The 11154-nt window shown below is 43.0% G+C and overlaps 1 protein-coding gene across 1 annotated transcript; it reads left to right on the plus strand.

Annotated features, from left to right (window-relative positions):
- Nucleotides 1-209: 209 nt before the first annotated feature.
- On the plus strand, nt 210-7458 carry LOC123465153 (cationic amino acid transporter 3-like). Its single transcript, XM_045163537.1, has 11 exons — nt 210-579; nt 1179-1337; nt 4835-5021; nt 5211-5323; nt 5470-5692; nt 5860-5999; nt 6095-6197; nt 6380-6576; nt 6775-6941; nt 7166-7274; nt 7427-7458. The coding sequence occupies exons 1-11, from the start codon at nt 210-212 to the stop codon at nt 7456-7458; spliced, it is 1800 nt and encodes a 599-aa protein (XP_045019472.1).
- Nucleotides 7459-11154: the final 3696 nt, after the last annotated feature.

An 11154-nucleotide genomic window follows, 5' to 3' on the forward strand; every position in this document is an offset into this window, starting at 1 on the left:
AACTTTGAGACAAATTAGAAGTCTTCTCTATGATTGCAGAAACCAAATCTCAGAGATGGAGAGCTTGCCCAGTGTGTCCTTTACCACCTGCTCCCCATCACTTCCTTACTCCATAGAACTGGACCCCAGTGCCAAGGGCGGATGGACATTCTTAATGGCTTTATGTCTTCTTTCCTCAGCAGACTGTAGCCTCCTCAACTACATCTAGGATGTTGCTTCAGTTTGTTCATCAATTTGGTCAAAAGCTCATCCGCAAGCGGCTGCTGGAACCCATAGATGAGTCTGAGAGACCCGTGGCTCATCTGAACACCCTAAACCTGGTGAACGTGGGTGTGGGCAGGATGTTGATAGTTGGCATATACATTCTGGCTGGTGCACTGGCCAAGTTCATAGCTGGACCAGCAACCATCATCTCGTTCTTGGTGGCTGCCCTGTTTTCTATGTTATCTGGGCTCTGCTATGCTGAATTTGAGGCCTGGGTACCACGCTCTGGTTCTACATATTTCTACAGCTATGTCACGATGGGTCAAGTCTATGCCTTCATCATTGGTTGGAACTCCATACTTCTCTTAGTTACGGGTGAGACGATGGGCCAGCAAATGGTGTGGGGCTTAAGATTGGGAAACTATGTTGGAGGATTGGGTTCTCAGTCATTCATGAGCACTTTATTCTTGGCCTCATGAAGGGAAGTTGATAATAGCGTCAGGAAGACCCCACAACTACATTCAACTCGGTTTTATCCTGTGTCCTTAAATGATGGACCATGAACCCAGAAGGAAAGGGAACTGTAGGGAATGGGTGAGAGGGAGGCATGTCCCACAGGTTCATCCCCTCATCATAGTGAAGTCTTTGCTCAGTTGTTGCCTTCCTGGGATTTTCCTTTACCACTTGATTTCAAATTTCATGCCTATCCCAGCCCTCCCATTCCCACTTATGTGTTTTCTTTTCTTGTATAACATTGATCTGCTCCTAACATAGTAAAACACCTGACATTTTGGTGAATCATTTGGGTCTACTCTCCCCAACCCATGAAAAGAAACTCTTAATATTTTTTATTTTTTAGCAGGTATTTGTATATACAGGTTTTTTGTATATTCAGGTATTTTATCTGTGTTTTTAGATCCTATGGCACATCAATTTTTGTTTGTCAATGAACGCTCCTTCTTCTGCCTCTGCAGGCACTGCCGCCTTGGCCAGGGCCTCGAGCTACATCTTTGATAGCCTGATTGGGAATCACATCTCTCAGGCATTACAGGAAACTTTCTCTCTGCAGCTGCCTTACTCCCTGGCCACATATGCAGACTTTTTTGCCCTGGGCCTGGTACTGCTGATGACAGGTGAGACAGGGCTCAACAACAGGATGGGAAGAGCAGGGTGTGGAGTGGGAGCTGGTGTAGGAAAGGCTTGATGTGGCAGAATGGTGGGTGATTAGAAATAGAAAGAATGGTCTTGAAATAGAAGCTAAGACACAGACCATTGTTTTCCACCCTTGGCACTACTGACAATTTGGGCTTATCATTCTTTGGTATGAAGGGACTGTCCTGTGAATTTTAATTTCTTTTCTTAATCATTATTGAGTGTTAAGTGTCATCCTTGGCCTTTGCTCACTAGATACCAGTGACATCCACCCACCCACAACTGTGGCAATCAGGGTGTCTCCTGACAGTGCCAATGTCCCTTGGGGAATAAAATTACCCCAAGCTGAGAATCATTTACTTAAACTAACAAGTCTTCTTTTGTACTGAGCCCAAAGATTTTTTTTTAATTGAGAGGAAGTTCACATAGCATAAAATTAACCACTTTGTACCTTTTCCCAGCTTCAGTCAAAAATAACTGACATACAACATTGTGTAAGATTAAGGTGTACATCTTGCTTTGTTAGACATGTATTCTGAGAAGATTGCCACAATAATTAACATCTTAAAATGTACAATTCAGTAGCATTAGGCACATCTGTAATGTTGGGCAACCATCACCTCCATCTAGTTCCAAACACGTTCAACACCTCTGTACCCACTAAGCAGTCATGTCTGTTTGTCCACCACCACCAACTGCCAGCCCTGAGCAACTATTTCTCTGCTTCCTGTTGTTGTTCAGTCACTAAGTCATAGCCAACTCTTTGCAACCCCATGGATTATGTATGCCAAGCTCCTCTATCCTCCACTATCTTCTGGAGTTTGCTCAAATTTATGTCCATTGAGTCACTGATACTATCCAACCATTTCATTCACTGTCACCCTCTTCTCCTCCTGCCCTCAATCTTACCCAGCATCAGAATCTTTTCCAATGAGTCAGTTCTGCCCATCAGGTGGCCAAAGTTTTGGAGCTTCAGCATCAGTCCTTCCAATGAATAGTCAGGGTTGATTTCCTTTAGGATTGATTGGTTTGTTCCCCTTGGTGTCCAAGGGACTCTCAAGAGTCTTCTCCAACACCACAGTTCAAAAGCATCAGTTCTTTGGTGCTCAGCCTTCTTATGGTCCAACTCTCACATCTGTACATGACTATTGGAAAAACCATAGCTTTGACTATATGGACCTTTGTAGGCAAAGTGATGGCCCTGCTTTTTAATATGCTGTCTATGTTTGCCATAGCTTTCCTTCCAAGAAGCAAATGTCTTTTAATTTCATGGCTGCAGTCACTGTCTGCCGGAGAAGGCAATGGCACCCCACTCCAGTACTCTTGCTTGGAAAATCCCATGGACAGAGGAGCCTGTTAGGCTGCAATCCATGGGGTCGCTAAGAGTCGGACACGACTGAGTGACTTCACTTTCCCTTTTCACTTTCATGCATTGGAGAAGGAAATGGCAGCCCACTCAGTGTTCTTGCCTGGAGAATCCCAGGGACGGGGGAGCCTGGTGGGCTGCCGTCTATGGGGTCACACAGAGTCGGACACGACTGAAGTGACTTAGCATAGCAGTCACTGTCTGCAGTGATTTTGGAGCCCAAGAAAAGAAAATCTGTCACTGCTGCCACTTTTTCCTCTTCTATTTGCCAGGAAGTGATGGGACCAGATGCTATGGTCTTAGCTTTATGAATGTTGAGTTTTAAGCCAGCTTTTTCACTCTCCTATTTCACTTTCATCAAGAAGCTCTTTAAGCTGTGATTTCACTTGTAACCTGATTATGGGTTTTCTCCATCCCTCTAGTATCATAGCAATAAAGTCTTTGCTTGATGACTAGATACCAAAAAAAAAAAAAAGAAGAAGAAGAAGAAGCTCTTTAGTTCATGTTCATTTTCTGCCATTAGGGTGGTATCATCTACATATCTGAGATTGTTGATATTTTTCCTGGAATCTTGATTCCACCTTGTGCTTCATCCAGCTTGGCATTTTGCATGATGTACTCTGCATGTAAGTTAAATAAGCAGGGTGACAATATACAGCCTTGATACAGTCCTTTCCCAATTTGGAACCAGTCCATTATTCTATGTCCAGTTCTAGGTGTTTCTTCTTGACCTGCATAGATTTCTCAGGATACAGGTAAAGTGGTCTGGAATTCCTATCACTTTAAGAATTTTCACAGTTTGTGTGATCCACACAGCCAAAATCTTTAGTGTAGTCAAATGAAGCAGAAATATATGATTCATTGGTATTTCCCCCCGCATTCCCTGTGATCCAACGAATGTTGGCAATTTGATTTCTGGTCCTTTGCATTTTCTTAACTCTGTTGTACATCTGAAAGTTCTTGGTTCCCATATTGCTGAAGCATAGCTTGAAGGATTTGGAGCATAACCTTGCTAGCATGTGAAATGAGTGCAATTGTACACTAGTTTGAGCATTCTTTGGCATTGCCCTTCTTTGGGATTGGAATGAAAACTGATCTAGAAGTCCTGAAGCTACTGTTGAGTTTCCCAAGTTTGCTCACATATCAAATACAGCACTTTCACAGCACCATCTTTTAGGATTTGAAATCACTCAGCTGGAATTCCATCACCTTCACTAGCTTTGTTTGTACTATTGCTTCCTAAGACCCACTTGACTTCACACTCCAGGATGTCTGGGTCTAAGTGAATGACCACACCATCTTGGTTATCCAGACCACTGAGACATTTTTTGGTATAGTTCTGGGTATTCGTGCCACCTCTTCTAAATCTCTTCTGCTTCTGTTAGTTCCTTATCATTTCTGTCCTTTATCATCCCCTATCCTTCCATGAAATGTTCCCTTAATATCCCCCGTTTTCTTGAAGAGATCTCTAGTCTTTCCCACTCTGCTGTTTTCCTCTATTTCTTTTCATTGTTCACTTAAGATGGCTTTCTTGTCTCTCCCTGCTATTCTTTGGAATTCTGCATCCAGTTGGTTATATCTTTTCCTTTCTCCTTTGTCTTTCACTCCTCATCTTCCCTCACCTATTTGTAAAGCCTCCTCAGACACCCATTTTGCCTTTCTGCATTTCTTTTCCTTGGGGATGGTTTTAGTCACTGCCTCATGTACAGTGTTAGGAATATCTGTCCCTAGTTCTTCAGGCAGTCTTCCTACCAGATCTAATTCCTTGAATCTATTTGTCACCTCCACTGTTTAATTATAATGGATTTTATTTAGGTCATACCTGAATGGTCTGGGAGTTTTCCCTACTTTCTTCAATTTAAGCCTGAATTTTGCAATAAGGAACTGATGATCTGAGCTACAATCAGCTCCAGGTCTTTCTTTTTCTGACTCTATAGAGCCTCTCCACCTTCAGCTACAAAATATATAATAAATCTGATTTCAGTATTGAACTTCTGGTGATGTCCAAGTGAGGAGTCATCTTTTGTGTTGTTGAAAAAGAGTGTTTCTATGACTAGTATATCTATAAATGTATCAATAATTTGAGTGTTTCATATTACATCTTTTCCACAGGACTACGGCTTCTGGGAGCTCGTGAGTCAATCCTGGTTACAAAAATATCCATAGGAATAAACATTTTGGTTCTCATTTTCATTACCATCACTGGCTTCATTAAGGGAGATCTGCATAACTGGAAGCTCACAGAACAGGACTACAAACTGAACACATCTGGATTCAGAGACATCTATGGATTAGGAGGGTAATATTGGCCATAATATATGGTTGACGGGCATGCAGAGCTGGGATTGTGTGGACAAAAGATATCTGGGCTGATGGATCCAGATAAAGCGAGTCCTGGAGCCCAGGACTTGAGGTATGAAGGGAGAAGCTCAAGAGATGGAAGAACACACCTCACCCACTTTCTTTCTCTTTCCTTCTCTCACCATAGCTTGGGCCCTTTGGGTTCTGGAGGGTTTGCACCTTTCGGCTTTGAAGGGATTCTCCAGGGAACAGCTACATGTTTCTACTATTTTTTTGGTGTTGATGTTCTTGCCACTAAAGGTAACATGGTCACTGTGTGTCCCATCTGAGCTTTGGGAACAGACTGGCTGCCCCTGGCTTTGGGGAAACCTGATTGAGGAGTACAATAAGGAAGGGGATTTTTCCCACTGTGTTTTCCTGACCCAACACTTCTTCCCTTTCTGCAGGGGCAGAAGCTATAAATCCTCATCGTTCCATCCCCTGGAGCATCTTGGTCACCATCTTCATCTGCGTTTTGGCCTACTGCAGTGTCTCAGCGGCACTCACCCTCATGGTGCCCTACTACCTGATTCAGCCTCACAACCCTTTCCCACAAGCCATTCTCCATAGTTTGTGGCTCCCTGCCACATACATCACGACTATTGGTACCCTCTGTGCTCTTATATTCAGGTCAGTGCCATGGTTTCCTCCCTGTCTACTGTTGATGCTCAGATCTCCAAACCCTTAGGATTGGTAGAGAAGACAGAGAGACACCTTACCCCAAGCCAACATGAGAGCAGAAGCCCTGGTCTGTCCTCCTTCTCCACATTCTTACATGCTTCCATCTTCTCTTCCAGACTCTATAGTGCTGTGTTCAAAATGCCTCTTTTGATCTACACGATGGCAGAGGACGGGCTCCTTTTCCAGGTACTTACCCGGATTCATGTCCGCACAGGCATCCATGTCCTGGCCATGATGTCTGCTGCAAATCTTGCAGGTTAAAAAAAAAATTTTTTGAAACCCATGCTTTAACTTACATATTTTCAGCTGTTTCTCACTCCCTTCTCCACCTTGTTTGCGCCCTCATTCTAGGGATCATGGCGTTACTCTTCAGATTCACAGATCTTGTGGATCTCGTGTCAGTCGGGACCCTGCTCATTTACTCCCTGGTGGCATTTTCTATTCTTGTCCTCAGGTGAGACCCCACTGCACCTTGGTAGGGAGTCTTGGAGATTAGTTGGGAGGTAACTGTCTTATGCCTTCATGCTATCTTCTAAAAGTCCTGCTCTGCTTAAGACAGGACACATGTGATATAGGCTGTGTGATGTTGGATGAGTAGGGGCTGCTGTTAATATTGCCTTAAAACCTGTAATTCAGGTACCAGCCAGACCAGAATTTAAGAAAGAATGAGAACACAGAGGAGGAAATTGAGATGCCTGACCCTGATGAACATCCTTTGGACTCTGAACCTGAAGCAAGAAACTCAAACCTTCTAAAGAGTCTGTGGTTCCCTATCAGCACCATCCCCACTAGGAAATCTGGCCAGATTGTCTACGGATGTGCCTCACTACTCAGTGAGCAGTGGGATTTCTCTTTGGTCGTTTGCTGAAATTGACAGTATGGTGTTGGAGTGTGTATTTTGTCAATTGAGGAGTCTTGGTGGTATGAGGGCCCTTGCTGAAGTGGGCAGCCTGGGGAGAGGTGTGGCCCAAGGTCTTGACATCTTCAGCTTCTGAAGGTGAACCTGTTCTCCTCCACCTTGACCCCTGTAGTTCTCCTGATGATAATCTTGAGCCTGATTCTGGTCCAGTGGTCCAGTCAGGGGTTTTCTGGAGACTCCAAGTACAAACCAGTGGCTGTGCTGCTGCTGCTGCTCATCATTGTGGTCACGGTCATCATTTGGAGGCAGCCCCAGAACCCCATTCCTCTTTATTTTAAGGTAAGTGGCCTTATGTGCCCAAACTGTCCACCTGGAGTGAACATGCTTCATGGTCTAAACATCCAGGGAGTGAGGGGAACTGCTAAAACCAACGGACTCTTCCCTGATCCCCCTCAGTACTTTACATACACAGTCTGAAGGCTGGTCTTCTTGCCCACATTGGGTAGAGACTCTCATTCAGGCATCTGGGGTGTGTTCAGGGATGAACTGACTCTGCCCCACAGGTCCCTGCTCTGCCTGTCCTCCCACTGGTGAGCATCTTTGTGAACATTTACTTGATGATGCAGATAACTTCTGGGACCAGGGCCATATTTGGCATCTGGAATGTGATCGGTAAGTGGCTTTCTGGCATAAAGAGACCTCTTGAGTGACAGATCCCAAACTGAGCTCCCCTAAGCTTCTTGACCACCATAGGAGGCCTATTGTATGCTTGTAACCAGGAAGAGTGCCTACTTATCCTTCTCATTTTCTCATTTCCTTACTAGGATTTCTCATATACTTTGGATACGGGATCTGACACAGCCTGCAGGAGAACAATGAGCAACAACCACCAGCTTCCACCTCCCAGACTCTTGACAGAAACACCCCTACTGCTGACTCATCTTAACCACAAGTCATAGATGCTGTGTAGAATCCCTATATACATAGGAGGTGTCTTCTGCTACATAAACGCTTTCAGCCACTATGGAGTGTGAAGGTGTATGCATCTACAGCCCTGTCTTTATTGCCAGTGGACAAAGTGATTTTAATGTTCTCTAATTTTTAAGTAAGCTTTTCAAAGCATGATGTACATACAGAAAAACACATGCTTCTTAAGTGTGCACCAAGACCAATTTTCAAAAAGAAAGTACAGCAACATAACCAGCAGGAGAAAGAAAATGTTAACCTGGCACCTGAGAAACAACTCCTTGTTCCCATCTCCAGCATGAGGACAGAGATGTCCACTTCAGAAGGAAACATAGTAATCATATATTGTGTAAGACTTACACCTTAAATATTCGGTCATCAATAAGTTTGAAGTATAAGGTCAGTTTTCATTCCAATCCCAAGAAAGGTAATGCCAAAGAATGTTCAAACTACCAAACAACTGTGCTCATTTCACAGCCTAGCAAGATAATGCTCAAAATCCTAAGCTAGACTTCGGCAGTACATGAACTGACAACTTCCAGATACAAGCTAGGTTTAGAAAAGGTAGATGAACTAGAGATCAAATTGCCTACAATTGTTGGATCACAAAGAAAGCAAGGGAATTCCAGAAAAACATCAACTTCTGCTTCATTAACTATGCCAAGACCTTTGACTGTGCGGACCACAACTAACTGTGGAATATCCTTAAAGAGATAGGAATACCAGACCATCTTACCTGTCTCCTGAGAAACCTGTATGCAGGTCAAGAAGCAACAGTTAGAATCAGACATGGAACGGTGGACTGGTTCAAAACTGGCAAGGGAGTATGATAAGGCTATATATTGTTCCCCTCTTGTTTAAATTATATGCAGAGTACATGATGCAAAATGCTGGGCTGGATGAATCACAAGCTGGAATCAAGATTGCCAGGAGAAGTATCAACAACCTCAGATGATACCATGCTAATGACAGAAAGTGAAGAGGAAATAAAGAGCCTCTTGATGAAGGTGAAAGAGGAGAGTGAAAAGCCTGGCTTAACACTTAGTATTCAGAAATACTAAGATCATAGCATCTGGTCCTGTTACTTCCTGGTGAATAGAAGAGGAAAAAGTGGAAGCAGTGACAGATTTTCTTTCCTTTGGCTCCAAAATCACTGCAGACAATGACTGTAGCCATGAAATTAAAAAACACTTGATCCTTGAAAAGAAACCTATGACAAACCTAGACAGCGTATACAGTTATGTAAAGTTTAAAAATAAAATAAAATTTAAGAAAATAAATAAATAAATAAAAAGCAGAGAGATTACTTTACTGACAAAGGTCTGTCTAGTCAAAGCTGTAGTTTTTCCAGTAGTCATGTACAGATGTGAGAGTTCGGCCATAAAGAAGGCTGAACACTGAAGAATTGATGCTTTTGAAAACTGTGGTACTGGGGAAGACTCTCGAGAGTCCCTTGTACTGCAAGGCGATCAAACCAGAAAACTCTAAAGGAAATCAACCCTGAATATTCATTGGAAGGATTGATGCTGAAGTTGAAGCTCCAATACTTTGGCCACATGATGTGCAGAGCTGATTCAATGGAAAAGACCCTGATTCTGGGAAAGACTGAGGGCAGGAGGAGAAGAGGGAACAGACAATGAAATGTTTAGATAGCATCACTGACTCAATGGACATCTCCATAACATAGTGGAGGATAGAGGAGCCTGGTGTGCTGCATTCCATGTGGTCAGAAAGACTTGTACATGACTTGGCAACTGAGCAACCACAACATGACCCTGCAGGCATGCCTCTGAGATATTCCTGGTTTGATTCCAGACTACCATAGTGAAGAAAACTGGCAATAAAGAGAGTCACACAAATTTTTTTATTTAACCGAGTCAATGGACCTTGGTTTGGGTGGACTCTGTGAGTTGGTGATGGACAAGGAGGCCTGGCTTGCTGCGGTTCATGGGATGGCAAAGAATTGGACACAACTGAGTGACTGAACTGAACTGACTGCATATAAACTTATGTTTACACTACACTGTAGTCTATTCAGTGTGCTATATATTCTATCTAAAAAATGTACATACTTTAACTTAAAAGTATTTTATTGCTGAAAAATGCTAGCTGTCATCTGACAACCCAGAGTTGCCACAAACCCTCAGTTTGCAAAAACTGCAGCATCTGCAAAGCACAATAAAATGACATATGCTTGCACATGTGTATGTATATACTAAAAGATGTATAGTTAATAAGCACAAAAAATTTATATGCAATATATGTATTAAAGTATAGGTGTTCATGTTCATTGTTGATCTAAAATCAATGTATCTAGTTGTCCTGTAATACTATTTGCTAAATCTGTCACCTCTTGGTATCTCTGTATGCTCTCCACATTCTAATAACCTCTTGACATTTGGGATTAGTCAAACTTCGTTAGGGCCCAACCTCAAGACCTCATTTAATCTTAATTACCTCTTTAAGGCCCCCCAACAAAATACAGTCACATTCTGAAGTCCTGGGGATCAGGAATTCAACATATGAATTTGAAAGAAGAGGGATGCATTCACCTCTTCACACTTGTGATCACCATTTGCTTCCCAGTGGCTAAAACAGTGTCTGGAATACAATAAGTGCTCAGTTATATTTGATGAGATATTTAATGAAAGAATCATATGTACATGTAATATTTTACATAACCCAAGATGGGGAACTTTTTATTTACCAGTAATTATCAAAGGGAGACCACAGAATTTGTTTGGGAAAAATGATATTTTGTTAAATGACTTGGAACAGAAAATGAGACTGTAAGGCCATGTCTAATCTATGATTGGTCTTCCCTGGTGGCTCCATGGTAAAGAATCCACCTGCCAATGCAGGAGACACGTTCAATCCCTCAATAGGGAAGATCCCCTGGAGGAGGAGATAGCCACTGTTTCCAGTGGAAAATCCCATGGACAGAGGAGCCTGGCAGGCTACAGTCCAGGGGATTGGAAAAGAGGCAGACATGACTTAGAGACTAAACAACAACAATGTCTATAGGTGGTGCTGGCTAGATCATTTCACAGGAGAGAAAAAATGCAGAGAGAAATTGGGAAGAGGAGAGAGAAGACAGGGGTGAGGAGAAGGTGGTGAAGGGTTCTGTGAGATGAGAAACTCTTCCCTTGGTCTGATCTCACTTTCATATGAAAATCAAGAAGTGATGATGTAGGTAGGCATCTCACAGAAAGAAAGATTTTTTAATGATTATTCTTGGTGTAGATTGATGAGGGGGAAAAACAGTTGGCAGAAGAAGGAGAAAGAGCAAATCATTAGTGTGTTATTTCATGAATGTGTTATTTAAATAGGTGGTTCCCACAGATCACAGGAAGTCAGTGAGTGGTTGGGAGCAGGGCAAGAAGGTGAGGAAGGGGTTTGGGAGATGACTGAGGGTCTGCTGTCTTTCCAGGGATACGAGTACAACATGGACACCTTCCAGAAGTCACAGATTCCTCTCCCCCCCCCCCCCACTCCATGCCTCCCAACTTTACTGGCCAGGTGAACCTGGAAATGTCACCTAACCTTCCTTCTAACCCTAAAGGCTTGGCAAAGAAGTGGAGAAATA

This window comes from Bubalus bubalis, chromosome 18 (assembly GCF_019923935.1).
Source record: "Bubalus bubalis isolate 160015118507 breed Murrah chromosome 18, NDDB_SH_1, whole genome shotgun sequence".
Classification (NCBI taxonomy): Eukaryota; Metazoa; Chordata; class Mammalia; order Artiodactyla; family Bovidae; genus Bubalus; species Bubalus bubalis.